This window comes from Mesoplodon mirus, assembly GCF_964341445.2.
Source record: "Mesoplodon mirus genome assembly, chromosome: 10".
Taxonomy (NCBI): domain Eukaryota; kingdom Metazoa; phylum Chordata; class Mammalia; order Artiodactyla; family Ziphiidae; genus Mesoplodon; species Mesoplodon mirus.
The window spans coordinates 20,238,950-20,257,529 of record NC_138986.1 but is presented as its reverse complement, the minus strand read 5'-3'; the positions used below and the strand labels follow the sequence as shown (position 1 = coordinate 20,257,529).

The 18,580-nt window shown below is 38.7% G+C and overlaps 1 protein-coding gene across 9 annotated transcripts in view; it reads left to right on the top strand.

The window, feature by feature from the left end:
- The window catches only part of UTRN (utrophin), a 527,828-nt gene that overhangs the window by 494,309 nt on the left and 14,939 nt on the right, over positions 1-18,580 (top strand). For all 9 annotated transcript variants that reach the window (XM_082634331.1, XM_082634332.1, XM_082634328.1 and 6 more), the window contains 7 exons: positions 4,280-4,318; positions 4,544-4,609; positions 5,708-5,773; positions 12,719-12,877; positions 13,266-13,506; positions 16,697-16,805; positions 18,141-18,233. In XM_082634331.1, the coding sequence (XP_082490457.1) occupies positions 4,280-4,318; positions 4,544-4,609; positions 5,708-5,773; positions 12,719-12,877; positions 13,266-13,506; positions 16,697-16,805; positions 18,141-18,233 (773 nt within the window). The remainder of the gene's footprint in view (positions 1-4,279; positions 4,319-4,543; positions 4,610-5,707; positions 5,774-12,718; positions 12,878-13,265; positions 13,507-16,696; positions 16,806-18,140; positions 18,234-18,580) is intronic.

The window sequence follows — 18,580 nt, the reverse complement described above, 5'->3', positions numbered from 1 at the left end:
CATTATATAGTAGAGAAAATTGTAATAAGACATATAAAAATGTGTTGACATTTAACCTTCAAAACTCATAATTCATTTTATTGTGTATATGAGAGATAATCAGAGAATAGTAATCGTCCAGTGTATTATGACAGTCCATGTTTTAAAGATGTCAAAATAGAGGGACAGACAATTTAGTCCAACTTTTTTTTCCCATATAAAACCCTATAGACCAGGGACTTTGCTACATTTATGTGCAGTTTTTTTTTTTTTTTAATTTGTTGAACTGCTAAGAAGTAGAAGAAAGACCACAGCCAAAGCATAGTAGGTATTTTTATCCCTCCATAGGTAACATTATGGGTATGCAGCAGAAAGAAATATAAATAAGCTGTATATGTAGATAAAAATACCACATACTCATTTAAAGCATACCAAGAAATTCAAACTTTTTGATAACTTTGCTTGATTTCAAATTTTGTACAATTAAGATATATGCCTCCCAGTCATTTTTTCCACAGTACATTTTAGAAGAAAGCTTATTGAAACGATTTCAATTTAAAGGACACTACTCAAATACTTAAAATCCATAAGGAAAGGTATATTTTTGGTCCTTTGTTTTGTGGGTAGATTTTTTTTCTTTTTTTTCAAAAGTATATGATAATACATTCTTATTTGTTTTAGTATCCAATATATAGCTTAACTATGCTGAACACCTTCTAATAAAGACAAAATTTTACTTATCTTGGTATCAGATCTAAATAACCTTTGGAGTAGCTGCCTGAAGCATAGAATTATCACACAGTGCTTTTATTTATAGGATACTTTGATAGGTTTGAAATAGTGATGTGCCTTTCACTCTTTGGATAAACCATTTGGGACCATTTATGTCCCAGATATCTGCATCCTTTATATGAATCATACAGATAGATAGATCTTTTAAACTCCTTTTAAGCAATTTTGATAATTTGCCTTTCACTGTCAAAGTAATCACTGACATCAATCATTCTATTCTGGGTGACTCAGTGAAAGTAAAAAAGAACAGAAAAGTGTGCCAAATAATTTTGCGCTATGATTTTTGGCTGTAACTCTGAAGATGCTTCATTTAGCTAACATAAATTTACCAGCATTGTCAGTGAGAGGAAAATAAGAGAAAGAAAAGGAGTGTAAGATTAAGTCAGATGTCACAAGATCGTTTTTGGAAAAGATTTATGAGTTACTGGATACATTGGGCAGGTTTTCTTCTTTTTTCACTCCTAGGATGCATTCTTGGGGTCGGTATAGTTCATTTTTCTACTGAGCCCTTTCCAGTACAGGGCCACTTAATCTTCTGGTGTAACAATTTACATGAGTGGGTAGTAAAAAATTTGATTTCATTTATTCTCCTATTTGCGGGAAGAGAACATTGGAGAAAAACCAGCAAAGTGGTAAATGCGTTGAAGTTATATATGAAGCTGACTAGAATTTTCTTTTGCTTCTTTCTCTTTCATCTCTGCAAAATGTAAGGTCTTATTCCCTATCCAGTAATTATATGTGCATGTGTGGAGGGGATTTATGGGAAAATTAGTGAAAGAAGGTAAACAAATCCATGATTAGGCTAATTCGATTAATTTTATAACTATGCAAGATTTTTTTTTCAAAAAATAAATCAAAATAAATGAGTAGAGCTTGATGAAAGAGTTACCGTTGAAAATAAACCTGAGAAACAGGCTCAAAGAGTGACAAAGAAATTTGAGAACTGAGTGAGATTTACTGGCCAAAAAGGTTTCCCTGAAGATTAAAAGGAGTAAAATAGACACCTCTCCCTGGTATTGGTTAAGGTGAGTAGATGAGTTTCATGTTTCTTTAAGTTCTTACTGTAGCAAGAACCAACTCATAGTAAGTAGAATTATGGTTGTGGGGGCATTGCACTGGCAGGAAGTGACAGCTAACCTGGAGAACTGAAAGAGTAATAGGGCCAAACACTCAGTGTTTGGTGCCTGGGGAGGAGAGGGAGAGTTTCAAGCCAAGGCAAACATTTTCAAAAGCCTGAAGACAAGATTGTTTCAGAAACTGGGATGGGAAGCTGGAAATCGTGACAAGTAATGAAAATGGAGAGAAAAGCAAGAACCAGATAATGAAGGACCTTGTAAGCCATGCCACGGTGTTTGTAGGTTACTTGAGAGCCGTGGGGAGCCATTGTAGATTTGTATGTTAGAGCACACTGGGACTACACTTACTCTGCTTGGGGAGAAATGGACTTCAGAAGGCAAAAAGATTGGAAGCATGAGGAACGGTCTGCTGAGAATTTAAGGCACCAAAGGAGTCATGAAGTTCTTCAAAGAAAGTCTGGGTTATATTTCATATAACATTACGTATATTTAGTAGAGTCAGATTCCTTCCATATTAGTGTGTGATTAACCAAACTCTGTTCAGACACCACTCTGGAAAGCAGGGATAGGCCGCATTATGAAGTCTGGGCTAACACATAGATTGGTCTTACTGTTAACCCCCTTTAATCATAGATTCTAACAATGCAGGGAGAATATTGTCCAGTTTTCCTCTTCTAGAATTAAATGAAAAAGCTTATCACTTAATATTTTTTTTCTGCAAATCGAGATACTTTGAAGTAAATAAAGCCTAAACTTTTGGGGGGTTTTTAACCTTTATTTCTTTTCTTAGAAATTTTCACAATATATAAAAAACTCTCTTGAGAAACTTCAATTCAGGTTTTTGCTTCTGCCATTCTTATCTTAGTTCAGTGAATCACTGTTGTGCTAACTGAATTAACCTTACAAGAACCAGTTAAGCAGTTTCACAAAGCTTTTCTGAGTTCAATTAACATCAAAAAATACATATGTTTCTTACATTTAAAGCTCACAGTGAATGTTGTGGTACACTTGAATTTTAGAAATGGTCTCTCAAGCAGTTCCTATTTTTTAGAAAGTGTATAGCAAATCATTTACCTGACACTTACCGTACATATTTCAGAGTTAATGAAAAGTGATGTAAAAAGACTATTAAATAATACTGTTTTGTTTCATTGTTGTTGTATCTATTTTATACATGGGTAATTAAGCCTATTTACAGTATAGATGCTCTAACAAACACAGACTGGATAAATGCCTGTTTTTGAAAGTAGGTCCAAAGAGTCTCAGTTTTCCATCCCAATAAGATGACCTTCCATCTTCTTTTAACCTTTGCTATGCAGACATCAACTTTTGCTTCCCAGTAGGAGATAATGAGATGATTAACTTTTTCTTGAGTATGTATCTGTAATAGAAATAGGAAAATCAAGTAGATCTAGAATAATTTAAACTTTCCTTCCTCTTTGTTTCAATCAGCATTAGCTTTTGCAGGAGACTTTACTTAATTAGAAAACTAATTTTCTTTAGAATTTTAAATTTCCACATTCATCAGTATTCCCTCCTCTTCCTTCCCCTCCAGTAAAAAAGGTTAGGGTGTGAACTAGCTTTTAATTAGGATCATTTGTTTTCAAAGGATACATGGAGACTTCAGGATGTCTAGGCAGTGCTGGGAGGTTGGAGTGTACCCCCAGGTTTAGGAGGGATACTGAATAATCAAGTTCCAGTCTCAAGCCCTGATTCAAGCAATGTTCCTTTTGTCAGTTTCTTAGATAGAACTTCTGGATAAAATTTTGTTTGAAGAGAGTGAGTGTCTCATGATCTAGAAAAGTTGCATTCAGTTTTATGGATAATTGAGAATTTTGGCCGGGTGTAGAGGAAAGCGTCGCATCTAGGTTGTATCTTTTTTCAGTGAATCTGTGAGGTTGAGATACTTTGTGTACACCTGGATTTGGATTTTTACCTTTAAAATTGAGCAAAGATTCAGAACATTCTCATCTTATCGCAACTCTGCCGTCAGTATACAATGTAGTCTTTGGTATTTAACTTTACCATTCTGATCAAGTTTCTTCTCCAGGAAAAACAAAAATATGATTGCATCTCCCTTCGGTATGTTATGGAACATTATTGTTTAAATTATTCCATAATTTTGAGGTATTTTAGAGCGTTCTGTTTCTTTTTTCAATAAGATTATTTAAAGATGTGTTTGCTATCTATAACAAATATCCTGTGATATTTGTGAAAAGGCCCCTGCAGGCACTTGAATACACAGTATCTTTTCTAGAATAAACAGTCATTTCTGTTAGTTTTGATTTTGTCACGGTGGACCTCAGGGCAACCAAACTTGGGAGTAGAAGACAATTGAGAATGTCCCCCACCCCTACGCCCCACTGCTTTTGTCTTAAATTGCTCTAAAGTGTTTGTTCTATGACTTTTGTCTCCCTCTGCCCTCTTTGCAGTCCTATCACACTCATCAGTATGTGGCCAGAGCACTATGAGTGAGTATTCACAGCTCCATATGCACGAGACTGATGTTCTGATCAGCTTTATTAGCATGGGGTGGTTACTAAACTCTTGTTCTAAAATAATAGTTCTGCCTCCTGGGTAACAATCCTAGTGGTGTGTTTGCATGTCAAATTCATTATTTAACTAAGGTAACATTCCTAAAGTAACATCTATCAACGTTTGTGTGTAAAACTGTTTGTTTGCTTTCTCTCTTATAGCCCTTCACAGTCTCCTCAGCTGTTTCATGATGATACCCATTCAAGAATAGAACAGTATGCTACACGGTAAGAAACTTTGATAGGAGCACTTCACTGCACTGCCACCCAGAATGTATCTCTTTCTGTATTAATCTTATATTATTAACATGCCTTGATTTAAGGGAGGTAGTTTTGCAGAAGTCGTGATTCCATTGTATTTGAAAGCTGGGCTTTCATTTCTCCATGTTGTAATTTGCACTTTACCAAACACCTGCTATACATTCTATGGACTAAATCTCCATGGGAGGTGGTTACTGAGCTCATGAGAATCCAAACACTGTACAAGCAAGGTTTAGATAATGTAACCCAGTTTTCAGTGAATGAAAGTAGGGATTGAAAGTGTTCTCAGGAGAGGGTGCACATATGAATTAAAATATGTAATTAAATGTATGCTAAAGCTTTATTATAGGGGTTTATTTTAGAGTCCCCAAACAATATAGAGTAGAGGCTGGTCTTGATGGTATGTACAAACTTTCAGGAAAAAAATATACACTAAGCATCGGCAGTGCTAGTTACTACCTATGCCTTAAGAGGTTAGTTCAAGCACCATGACACAGTAACATTTGAACTGAGTCTAGGCCAAGTAGAAATTTTGGGAGAAAGTCAGGCTTGGACCATTGGAAAAACATACTCAAAAGCATTGAGCTAGGAAAGAACATGGTTTATTTAAAGGATTGCAGGTAGAGAAAGGGGAAAGGATGAGAAGGAATGAAGGAACAGAAGCTGAAGTCCAATAATGGGGGGCCCACTTGCTAAGGAGTAGGATTCTGTCCTTTGGTAAAGGGGAGTCGTGGAGAGTCTTTAAACACGAGAGGAACATAATCAGATTTGTGTGAGAATGAAGACTGACTTAAGGGTCTGTTAGGTCAATTCTGAGACTAGGTCTATTAGGAGACTAAGTAACATGATATAAATAAAATAAAGGTCTCCAGGCCTTAAGGCAGTGGTGATAGAAATAGAGCTCAACATTAGAGGTTGTTTTAATTTCAAAGTCTTGCTGGGGGATTTGGGCCGTTCTGTATTTTGTGAGAATTAGGACAGTTTAAGGAGCACTGAGGATGTACCAGTCGACATCCTATACCCTATATGACCACATTCTCTAACCTCCTTATTTTTATTTTTCAGACTGGCCCAGATGGAAAGGACTAATGGGTCTTTCCTCACTGATAGCAGCTCTACCACAGGAAGTGTGTAAGTAAATCATGAAATTAGTGCTGCCTGGGAAAGCTAATTCTTGTATTATGGCTGTCGGATATAATCTTCATTGATTGCAGCCCTGAATTTTGATCCCAATCAAAATTGATAAGTGTGATTATAAAAATGTCTACATAGATTTTATGCTTTCAAGCCATGATAGTATAAATTGGATATGTTTATTTAGTTAGTTTCATATAAGTTACTGAAAAAAATCCTACATTTGGCCACTCATCTGCCTCATGAAAATCAGATTGTTTTATTTATAAATACAGGTATAGATATTCATTCCATTTGTCTGATTTTTTTGTTAATTTAACAAATGTAATTCTACAGAATATGTGCTATATTCTGTAAAATTCTCTTCCTTCTGTGTGCTCACATTTTCTCCATAATCTCTGCCATTTAATAATTATAACCCACACAGGCTTGGACATCTCTTCCCCACCCTTCATTGAAAAGTGTTAACTACTCTGCCAATATCTGATTTTATTAGCAACTAGGAAAAGCCTCCTTAACTTAGAATACTTTTTAAAAACCTTTCTAGACAGATATTTTATCTCTGATTATCCCACTGTTGTGTGCCATCTTGCTTTTAGAACTTTTCCCACCCTCCACCACCTTGGAATTAACATTTTAAATTCTGAATGATGTCTAAAAGATTTCAATAGTGTCAAGCTTACTTGACTCACACAGATTCATTGTGGTCTGGATCTGGTGGGAAGATGTAAGGTAGCCAGGAAAGTTGTAGAACATGGTTCTTAGGTGTTTTATACTAAAAAAGATCATGGAGAGAGCCAAGTTGAAATACCTTAGGGCACTCTAACATGGAATGTCTTCTGGTCAATATATATATATATATATTTTTTTTTTTTTTTGGCGATACGCGGGCCTCTCACTGTTGTGGCCTCTCCCGTTGCAGAGCACAGGCTCTGGACGCTCAGGCTCAGAGGCCATGGCTCACGGGCCCAGCCGCTCCGCGGCATGTGGGATCTTCCTGGACCGGGGCACAAACCCATGTCCCCTGCATCGGCAGGTGGACTCTCAACCACTGCGCCACCAGGGAGGCCCTGGTCAATATTTTTAAAAAATTGTTTTACTATCATTAAGCTTATAAATAAAAGCTCTCAGGAGATTGTTCAATTTTAAATTTCAAAGATTAGCAAGTTAATACTATATAATAATACAGTAGTGATTTACCTTATTATTAATGTACTGTGAGTTTGGAACAATTCCCAAAGCAAGATAATAGCATATTCATAATGCTTGTTTCATATTTAACCTCCTAGTATGTATTTCTTATAAAGTAGTTAAGTATCTTGAATATCCTAAATCCACATGACTTCCACCACATTTGACAAATAGCTAAAGAATTAAACAAAATTAAAAAATAATCATTAAAACCAAAATAATTAAAACCAAACTTAAATTCTTTAAAATGTGTTTTTTGCATCTTGTGAACAGAGTAAAGGCAATGTTCAAATTTAGTTTCTCCTATTTTCAAATTAGAATAAGCACTATTTATTTTTAAATTTAGCACCAATGCCTGAGAAAAGACAATAATCAGATGACTAACAGCTGAATACATTTTAATATACTATCAGCAGATATCTTAACTCATTCTTCCATCCAGCAAATATTTATTGTAACCCTACCTTGCAGTAGCGTGCTGGAGGCAATTGTGAGAGCTGGTTGTTAAATTTTCAAGAAGTTTGTAAGCTTCTTGTTAAACAGAGCCGTTATTCAAGTTCATTTGTATACACTTGCAGTTCAATAGATTAGGTTAAAATAAAAACAAAAGTAATACTCAAAACTCATCACATCCTAATTATTTTACTTCACTTTACTATTATCTATGCTCTTGGGGTGTCAGGTGGTGTGCTGCAACTGTGTATCTTTTCTCAGCTCTACATTCTGTGAAGTCATTAGCTTAAATTGGCCGTGAGGAAGGTATTTAAACCATAGAATTAAAAATGCTGGGCCTCCCTGGTGGCGCAGTGGTTGAGAGTCCGCCTGCCGATGCAGGGGATACGGGTTCGTGCCCCGGTCTGGGAGGATCCCATATGCCGCGGAGCGGCTGGGCCCGTGAGCCATGGCCGCTGGGCCTGCGCATCCGGAGCCTGTGCTCCGCAACGGGAGAGGCCACAACAGTGAGAGGCCCGCATACCGCAAAAAAAAAAAAAAAAAAAAAAAAATGCTACAAATCGGGGCCTTTTTATGTACTTACCTTGTAGAGAACCTGCTGGTGAACATTTAGCAGCACACCACTGCCATGTGTCCAATACTGTATACATAAAGGTCGACCTGTCTTCGGGAATCTTACAGGCTAGAGGGGAGATGGATACGTGTTCCCACAGGGTAGGAACATGGTGAGGGCATTTGAAGTAGACAAAATAATGGGCCCCCAAAGAAGTCAACATCCTAATCCCTGAAACCTATGAATGTGTCCCTTTATATGGCAAAAGGGACTTTGCACAAGTGATTAAATTAAGGATCTTGAGATGGGAAGATTATCCTTGGATTATCTAGGTGGGTCCAGTGTAGTTGCAAGGGTCTTTGAAAGAGGGAGGAGAGTCAGTTATGGAAGGGGAGGTAACGGTAGAAGCAGAGGTAAGATACAGAGATTTTACAGGTGCTACACTGCTGGCTTTGAAAATGGAGGAATGTGGTGGCCTCGAGGTGCTGCAAAAGGCAAGGAACCAAATTCTCCCTTCTATGGGAGATTAAATTAATAGTGTAAGAATGTATAAATCACTAAGGAGAAATTGTTTTCCAGTTACTGGTACATTAATATTTTCTTAATGAATATGTTAATAAATCTTACTTTGATAAAGCCAATCTGGAATTTCTTTGCTCTTTCACGGTTTGAACTACTGAGTATTCTGGGGTTCTTTTCCTGGGAACATGCAGGGGTTCCATCAAGTGAGAACGCTGACAAGGACTCAACCCTCGAAACCCTACTCTGGACCTAAAATCCAGTGGTTTGACATAGAATGGTCATTTTTTTCTCCCTTAAATGTATAATATTTGCCTTTAAAATATTTTCATTTTAATCAGTACTATTGACTTGACAAGATGAATAAGTATTACAATAATAAATTTGTAATTCAACATCTGCTGGGCCCAATCTCCCAAATTTGGTTTTGGGTGATCTCAGCCATAGGCAATAAAAGAAAGCCCTATGCCTTTGAGATGGGAATTTTGAGACTTGAACTTGTAATTCTCTCTAAGTTACCCAAGGCCCTTTCACCATTTGTATCTGCAGTTTGAGCCTTTCTCTGTCCTTCAAACTGGTCTATGAAACCAGCTCCCTGGCTCCTATCAATGTTCATCTTCTGTGAAGCTGGTTAATTAGTCATGGTACCTCCATGCATCATGGGCTGCTACCTCCCCAGCCTAGACCTGAATCAATCTCGTGGCTTTTTACTCCCACATAAACTCAATTCTCAATATTCCCTTTTCTCCTGAAAGTCTGACTGTGGACAATTTAAAGGCATTAATTTTAAGGATACTAAATTTCTTTCAAGGAGGAATTGAGCAACCGTGTCTCAAAAAGAGACAGGACTCAGCATAGTCCTGGGGAATCTGAGTAGCTGGAACTCAAGGACATCTCCTTAGACCGTTGCCATCAGGATGTCTCACTCCATCTGCCATCTGCCCTTGAGCGACACTGTTGTATGTGGAAGTATCAAATTGGGGGGCTGGCCTGATTGGCACAGGCATTGCTGTTTGCAACTCTGAAGCCTGGAACAGAAAAAAAATCTTTAAAGGAAGGAAACTGCGGACAAAGCCCTTTGCTGTACATTTACTTGACCTGGTTGGTCATATGAATGGCTAGGTTAGGACTCTAGACCTTGTCCGTTAACTTTGGACATTGGATATTATGAGAGTTGGAGGCTAAACATTTTTCTTTCTTTACAAACAAATGATTTCCTGTTTTGTTTTGATTTCTGGCTGATTTCTTGAGATGCTTTATCCTGAATAGATAACATTTTCACTGGGATATATATGACCATTTTTCTTTTGTTATTATTTCTTTTTTCCATACTCAGTCTTTTTAGTTTCTATACTCCTCTTTTTCGCCTGAGAAATATTTACAAATGTTCTCCTCTACTCTTACTTTTTTATTACTTTATTTTTTCATTTTATTATTTAGTTTATATGCACTGTATTTTTATGCTTTGTCCATTTGTCCTGTCCATTTATTAGACCTATACTTTTTAATCCTCTCTTATTATGGCCTCTCTCTTCACTTAAATTGAGTGAAGTGCCTCCAGGCATCACTGACTTAGAGTCTTGTCATCCTTAGCAGGTAATTGGTATCCCTGTGGTGTTGATACATTAGCCTCACAGCCTTTTCTGCTCCTTCGTGATACAGTTATGTTTAGGGTATAATAATAAATTACCCATTTACTCCCTCTCAGGAAAATACCCTCCCCCACCTCCAAACACACACACACATACCTCCTTGCCAGGTTTGTTTGATTTTGCTACATGGGCATCCTAGGAGCTTTGGGTTCTGCTTTCTTTCTTTCTTTTTTAATTTATTTTTTTGACCGCACTGCATAGCTTGTGGGATCTTAGTTCCCTGACCAGGGATCAAACCCATGCCCCCTGCAGTGCAAGTGCAGAGGCTTAACCACTGTACCACCAGGGAAGTCCCTGGATTCTGCTTTCAAACACTGCTGCTCTGCATTGGTGCAGAACCCATACTCTCCTCTTATCCTCACCCTTCTAAATTTAGAAGCAAGCATGAGATTCTTCTGAGAGGCTCCCTTATTTATTTCACAGTGATATGGTGTTTTCGCAGGACAGGTAATCAAAAGATGATGCCATAGCTTATTTTAGTCCTTCCCATCTATGTTTCTTATTTCCAGTTTCTAACTGTGTTGACAGAGTCCCACTCCTTTTTTATTCATTTGATAGTAGAAAGGTGGTGAGATTAGGGAGGTTTACTGATAAAGGAAGCAAAGTAAATCAGCAAGTGGCTCATTTGAACCTGTGCTTTGGCTGTTTTGCAGGCCTAACAGTCATTATTTTCAGTTCCTTCTTTATATCGCTCTGATCTCAGTGCTCAGGAGATACCTTTTCTAAGAACTCACTACCTCTCAGATGCAATTTCATGTCCCCTCTTTATCAGAGTAAAGTGTGATAACACAGGGTTGGATTTTCAAATTTGACTCACAGAATCAAAGATCTCACCTAGTATCAAGCATTACTCATAAGCAAAAGGTCCAGGACTGCCCGTGCCACTCACCAGGTTACTTCTGGCTGCGTTAGGATGTGCTCTGACCGCAGGGTAAAAGATGAGGTCTTTAAGGGATATTTGCAGTCACATCACTTACACAGTAGGGAGCTGGTTCAGTCATGGAATAGCTCCATTTTATACTCTGATAGCTACATAACTTACAAGATATTTTTCTGAAGCCCTATCCTATAAATCCATAGATTCCAGGATTTGTTTACCAAAAGCCATCAAAACAGATCAGGTACAGTCTGCCAAAGGTATTCTATAGCAGGACTCTCCTGCTAGTATTAGCCAGGAAGTCTGTCATTTGCACATTTACAAGGAGATCTGACTGGATCTCTGGTAAAAGAAGGGAAGGGATTCCAGTTTTGCTGATAAACGTTTCCTTCACATAAACATATCAACTTTGTCTACTTTGTTATACTTCTGTTTCTGTCAATCATTAGATTTGACCACATTATTAATATGTCTAGTTCATTAGACAAGTAGTTAGAAAAGTGGGAGAACCCAAGTCAGTTAAATGGAGTTCCTTGTTTAATGCAGAATGATTGATCCTAGAAGTGACATGCTGATAATATCAAGTAAGATATCTGTAGCTATTTTATAAATATCTACAATTACAATTTATGCTAAGTTATTTAAATGAAAGAATATAAGGATTTGCTTCTCCCATGCTTTGGGTTACAAAGCATTATAAAATTGCTTTTAACCACATGCTAAAGACAGTGAAATCAACTAGTTGATTGGAACTGCTGTAGCAAAAGACTACAAACTAGGTGGCTTATAAATGACTAACACTTTTTTCTCATAGTTCTGGAGACGGGGAAGTCCAAGATCAAGGAGCCAGCGGATTTAGTACCTGATGAGGACCCCTTCCTGGTTCATAGCTGTCATTTTGTAGTTCCCTCACATGGCAGAAGCAGGAAGGGAGCTCTCTGGGGCCTCTTTCATAAGGGCACTAATCCTAATCTTAGAGGCTCCACTCTCATGACCTAATCACCTCCCAAAGACTCTACCTCCACACACCTTTACACTGGGGATTAGGTTTCAACATAATTTCGGGGAGGGGAAACAGTCTATAGCAGTTTATTTATTTATTTTTTTATTTTTTTTTAATTTTGTGGTATGCGGGCCTCTCACTGTTGTGGCCTCTCCCATTGTGGAGCACAGGCTCTGGACGCACAGGCTCAGCGGCCATGGCTCACGGGCCCAGCCGCTCCACGGCATGTGGGATCTTCCCGGACCGGGACACAAACCCATGTCCCCTGCATCGGCAGGCGGACTTTCAACCACTGCGCCACCAGGGAAGCCCTATAACAGTTTATTTTTAATTAGCAGTCTTTTAACCTACTCTTTTGGCATTCAGTTATTGATTTTACCTGTACAGTCTTTCATATTAACTATTTAAGTGTTGTACTTTTTATCCTCTGCTGAGTAAAATATCTCTTCTAAGGTTTGTGAGATATACATGTTAGACCAAGACAAAGCATGAAATGTTGGTATGTGTGTATAGTATGCATACACTATTAGGTAAAATATCTTCCCAGAGTTTTAAAGTGAGGTCATTGGGACACTGAGCTCTAAGGCAGTCATGGCTCAGTAGCCATCCTGACCATCATTGTTTCTACTTCCTTTACCTCCAGACATCCATGTCCCGATGTGAGCCTTTTTGTGTGTCTCCTTTGTCTCCATAGGGAGGACGAGCATGCCCTCATCCAGCAGTACTGCCAGACGCTCGGAGGGGAGTCCCCTGTGAGCCAGCCCCAGAGTCCCGCTCAGATCCTGAAGTCGGTAGAGAGGGAAGAACGCGGAGAACTGGAGCGGATCATTGCTGACCTTGAGGAAGAACAAAGGTGTGCTAGACCTGGGAGGAGAAGATGTGTCACCCTGGGGAAACTTCTGATGGGGAATTCTTTCATATTCACTTCAACATGAGCCTTACCCATTCTTTTTTCAGGACTATTGTCCAGGAAGTACAGTGGAGGCAAAGTTTTAAGAGGACATTCACGCTGGGCAGCTGGCTGCAGATTACAGCTGCATTTCAGGGTTCAGGGATGGTGTCTGTTAGAGCACTTGTTTATTTAAAAGCACACTTTTATTCATGCTTGCTTATATCATTGTTGTACGTGTTTTTACCTATGAGGAAGTTAGTAGCACGGGCTACATTTGGAGCTCATGGAAAATTTTGGTGAGAAGGTGAGGTATACAATACTAATTCCAGTTTTCCCTTCTCTACACTAGAAATCTGCAAGTGGAATACGAGCAGCTGAAAGACCAACACTTGAGAAGGGGCCTCCCTGTTGGCTCCCCTCCAGACTCTGTTGTATCTCCTCATCACACATCGGAGGATTCAGAACTTATAGCAGAAGCAAAACTCCTCAGGCAGCATAAAGGTCGGTTGGAGGCTAGGATGCAAATTTTGGAAGATCACAACAAGCAGCTGGAATCTCAGCTCCACCGACTTCGGCAGCTGCTAGAGCAGGTAGCGTATGCAGAACTTGATGTCACCTGTCCCCACCCCATCTGCCCCAGTCCCGTGTCCCATGGGACTCAGTCCCAGAGTTGGTAGAGAGGTTCACTTCCGGTTTCTCCTCTCCATAGTGGATTTAGACTGTGTTAGAAATCCCTCTTCAAACATAAGCATTAAATGCTCACTGGCACCAAAAAATGTGTTTTCCCAGCTTAAGATGGAATTGCGCATTCTTCTTTAACACTGAAATCTATCTCAGCTCTGAATAGTTTAAGGCAAAAGATCCTATAACATATATCTACATAAATTACATTTGGGAAACATCTGTGGGCATTAAGGGAAAGGAAGTGACGTGAACTCTTCATGGTAAAACCTCCTTCCAATGAGCTATTTTCAAGAAATTAAGTAACAGATGTTTATTAATTTGCAGTTATTATTTCCTAACATAGCTATTATTTCCTACCATAGCATGTTTTATGGCAGTTGTTTGCAGACTTTCTTGACAATAAAAAATACAATTTGCATTATGATGAATGCATACATGTATGATGAATACAAAATGCTAATTGCTGTTATTAAAAAATGCTGCCTCTTACTTTCTATTTTTTTCCTTCCTTCTTTCCTTCTTCCCTTCCTTCCTTCCTCCCTCCCTCCCTACCTCTTATTTTTCTTCTGTCTTTCTTTCTTAGTGCTGGTTTTATAACTCATCAATGGATAATAGCCTGCAGTTTTGAAAAACACTGTTCTTTGGGATATAAAAGAAGCATCAGATACAGCTTCTGCCTTTTTACCTTCGATCTTGTTAGAGACCATAACAAAATAGTATGATATATAAGGTAGTATCACCTATAAAGACACAACACACTATAGAGAATCAAGTACCTGATTACATCTAGCAGTTAAAGAATAGGTGTCATGTCACAGAACTGGTAGTGAAGATGTCTTTGCAGCAGGTGTCTATTGTATAGAATCCCAGCAAATGGACCTGGAACTTTTCTCTCTTGAAGAATCCCTGACATGAGAATTCATGTCATCTTTTGCCTTTTTCTCTGGCCTATGCAGTATGGGGCCCCTACACAGTGAATAGGAATGACTTTCTCCAGGAATGATTTATTGAGTCAAAGGCAGAAACAACTCTCTCTCCAGTGATTTTCTCAAATTTTAGAAAACCATCTTTTTGCCGTTGCTATCAGTATCTTTTAACATGTCGGAATCATTCAAAACAGTGTAATTTTTGCATTACCTGCACAGTGGGCCACAGAATACCCCTTATACTTTCTGAATGTCTGTCACTGTTTCAGCCTTTTTGTGAGACTGCTTGGGGGAAGGTTTACTTTGGAACTGTGCATCATTAGACCTTCCCCAAGACCTGGCTGGTTTTCTCTAAGTACTTTGAATGTTTGAAGCTTATCTTGGTGCCACTCGTATACATTGGAAAAGCTACATTGTTAGTAATGTGAATTTGATGTTTCTGAATGGTACCTGGTTAAGGGATGACTCTTCTCTGGAACTCTCTTATTTAGAATATGAAGTGTGAGTATTAAGGATTTACTGCATAGGTAGAATTGTTGTAGAAGGAAGCTGTGCTTGAAAGCTTTGTTTGCTGTAGTCTGTTGATGCTCTTAAGAGAGCCGAAGGCTCTTCTGCTCACCCTCACCTCCCCCTACTAGCTTCCTCCTGTTAGACAGAGCTGCCTAATGGCTCGTGAGCCTTCAGAATTGCACAGTAATGCTTTTCGAGAAATCGGATATCTAAATGGCTCTGTGTATTCCAGACTGTGGAACTCTTATCCCTTCTTAATGACTTAGCATGAATGCCAGAAGTTGATGGAAAATTCAACTCTGATAGTAAAAACTAGCAAAACTACCAGACTTCAGCTAATATAGATGTAATGGAAAAATCAGCATCAAAAACCTTGTAACTGGGACTTCCCTGGTGGCTCAGTGGTTGAGAATCTGCCTGCCAATGCAGGGGACGTGGGTTTGAGCCCTGATCCAGGAAGATCCCACATGCCACGGAGCAGCTAAGCCTGTGTGCCACAACTACTGAGCCTGTGCTCTAGAGCCTGCAAGCCACAACTACTGAGCCCGTGTGCCACAAGTACTGAAGCCCACATGCCTAGAGCCCGAGCTCTGAAACAAGAGAAGCCACTGCAATGAGAAGCCCACGCACCGCAATGAAGAGTAGCCCCCACTCACCACAACTAGAGAAAGCCCGTGTGCAGCAATGAAGACCCAACAATGAAGACCCAATGCAGCCATAAATAAATAATTTATTAAAAATATATTTAAAAGAAAAAACCATTGTAACTTCTGCATTCCCTTTACAGTGGATCACACTTTTCTAATTTGACCATGTACTTGTCCATTTCAAACTTTCTGCCTTTGTGAAGTATTTATTAGGTGTCAGATTCTGTTCTAATTGCTTTAGAAATACTAATTGATCACCTCCTTCACAAAACCCTCTGACACAGGCACTCTTACCACTAGTTTATAAATAAAAAATTCAGTTTTATAAATAAAAAGCAGATGATCATAAAATTTCCTCAGAGGGACTTCCCTGGTGGTCCAGTGGTTAAGACTCCATGCTTCCACTGCCTGGGGTGTGGGTTCTATCCCTAGTTGGGGAACAAATATCCCACATGCCACAGTGTAGTGCATCCACAAAAAAAAAAAAAAAAAAAAAGAGAAAAAAATTTCCTCCAAATTACTCAGCTCCGAGTGACTGAGTTTGTATCCGAACAGCTAAATCCAGAATCGTGCTCTTCACCACTCTCCAGTATTGCTGTTAAATATTGATTTGAATAAAAAAGGAGCTAATTTTGAAATTAGATAAATTTACTATATGAGAAACAGTGTTAATTTTTTAAAAGATGAATGAAACATGTTTCCAAATTCACTTGGTTGACATAAAAATAATGGAACAATTGAGGAATGACACTGATATTGATAGGTAAAGCTTGCCATACAACCAAGTAAGTTCTTCAAGGTGCCCAAATCAAAAGGAAAGGACCACTTGGTCCTCAGGTGAATACTGGTGAGCCCACCAACTGATGCTAAAATGTATTTGAAAATGACTGAGGGTGAAGAATGTTATGTGATTTAATTATCTGTAGTTGGGGAGGGGAAGTTAGAAACGGAAATGTTTTCTTTAATCGTTATTTGAATCTTTCCTCTGTTCTAACCTCTGAATGTGATTCCAGCCTGAATCGGATTCCCAAATCAATGGCGTCTCCCCCTGGGCTTCACCTCAGCAATCCGCACTGAACTACTCGCTGGATCCAGACCCCGGCCCACAGTTCCATCAAGCAGGTCCGCGTCCCCAAGACTTGGCTACTCCCTCCCCTGGTCTACTCTGGGCTTAGCCATTTGTTGGCTTTTCATTTTAAATAACATTCTTACACATGGGTGCCTTAGGGCATAAAGGAATTTGTATTCTCTGTGGTCTCAGCTGAGTACAAAGCCATTTTAACTATACCAAAAAAGCAAACATTTTAGAATAATAAACTATAATGCACTTGTTTATATAAGGTGTAGTAGTGGACTGAATTTTGATGAAAGATGAAAAAGAGCTCTTTCCTTTTGGGATGAGCACAATTTATTTTTTTCTTTGCCTTAGGAACAATTCTTTGTTTCAGTAAATTTCCTGTCTCTAAAATTTCATACTTGTACACATTCAGAATAAAATACTAAAGAATATTACACCAAACATAGTTTTCTTTGCCCAGGGCTGGAGACTCAGTGTTCTGCTTTCTCCATCCTAGCTCCTACAGACATTTCCGCCCCTCCCACCCCCATTTGAGGCTGAAGTCCCACCCAGCCTCTCATTGGTCACAATGGGGACCTGTCACTACTGCTAGGAAGGGCCCTGTCAACCAGGCATTCTGGAATGACATTTTGTTATTGATGAAATTAAGTTCTAAGATTCTACTGAGGACCACATACTTTAAGCAAATTAATTTGTTTATCTTTTGCTGCATTAATCTGTAGAAAACCTAAAATATTAATATTATTTTAATTTTTAAATAAGAGGACTATTTTGCTATCAATTATAGACTAAAAAACATCAAAGTAAAAAATATATTATAAAATACCTCTAGTGGGAGTTCCCTGGTGGTCCACTGGTTAGGACTCTGCACTTCCACTGCAGCGGGCATGGGTTCGATTCCTGGTCGGGAAACTAAGATCCCACATGCCCCGCAGCATGGCCAAAAAAAAAAAAACTACCTCTAATTTTGTGGCAGTATAAGCTAGCCTATGCTGACGTCTCCAAAAAGAAGGAAGGAAAAAGAAATTAATGGAATATCTTTCTCATATGAAAAAATACTTGTAATGCACAATAGTGGAATTCTGACTAATAAATTGCAATAATATGACTATTATTTTTCACTCGTGAATTTTCCCCTGACATGTGGATTCTTCCTTTAGAAACATCTAATAAATTTGAATTATGTAAAACTCTGTTACCACAAAAAAATACAAAAATGGTTTTGGAATTTTCCCCTAAAATTATCCTTTATAAGGAGAACTGTTTTCACCTTGATGTTTAGAGGCCAGTACTAGTATTTTCTCCCTGAAGTTGCGTTTTGGTGGAAGGCCAGACATTAATTTCAGAGTGTCTCTTGTTCTTTCTATCTGCTGTCACAGCGGCAGAGGACCTGCTGGCCCCCCCTCATGACACCAGCACAGACCTCACAGAGGTTATGGAGCAGATCAACAGTACATTTCCATCTTGCTGCCGTGAGTATGAAAGATCATAACATGACTGCTACACTTTTTCCTTCCATTTCTTTTTCCTGAGTGGGGCCCTTTGTCTTCTTTGGTAAGATAACAAAAACCAATATTAGAAACAAGACTGCAAATTATTTGAAGATAAATCAAACATTCCTTATGTCGGCAAAGCAAATGAAGCCCAGCCTATATACCATCACATCACTGGGTGCAGGGCCAGTGAGAACCTGCTCTTTGGGATTCTTTGGTCTGCCTTCTGAGTGATAACATGAGGCAAATAAAACAAGCCTGTCTTTAAGGAGAAATTATCCTCTTCAATGCAGGCTATAGTAAGAAACATGTATTACTTCGAAAGA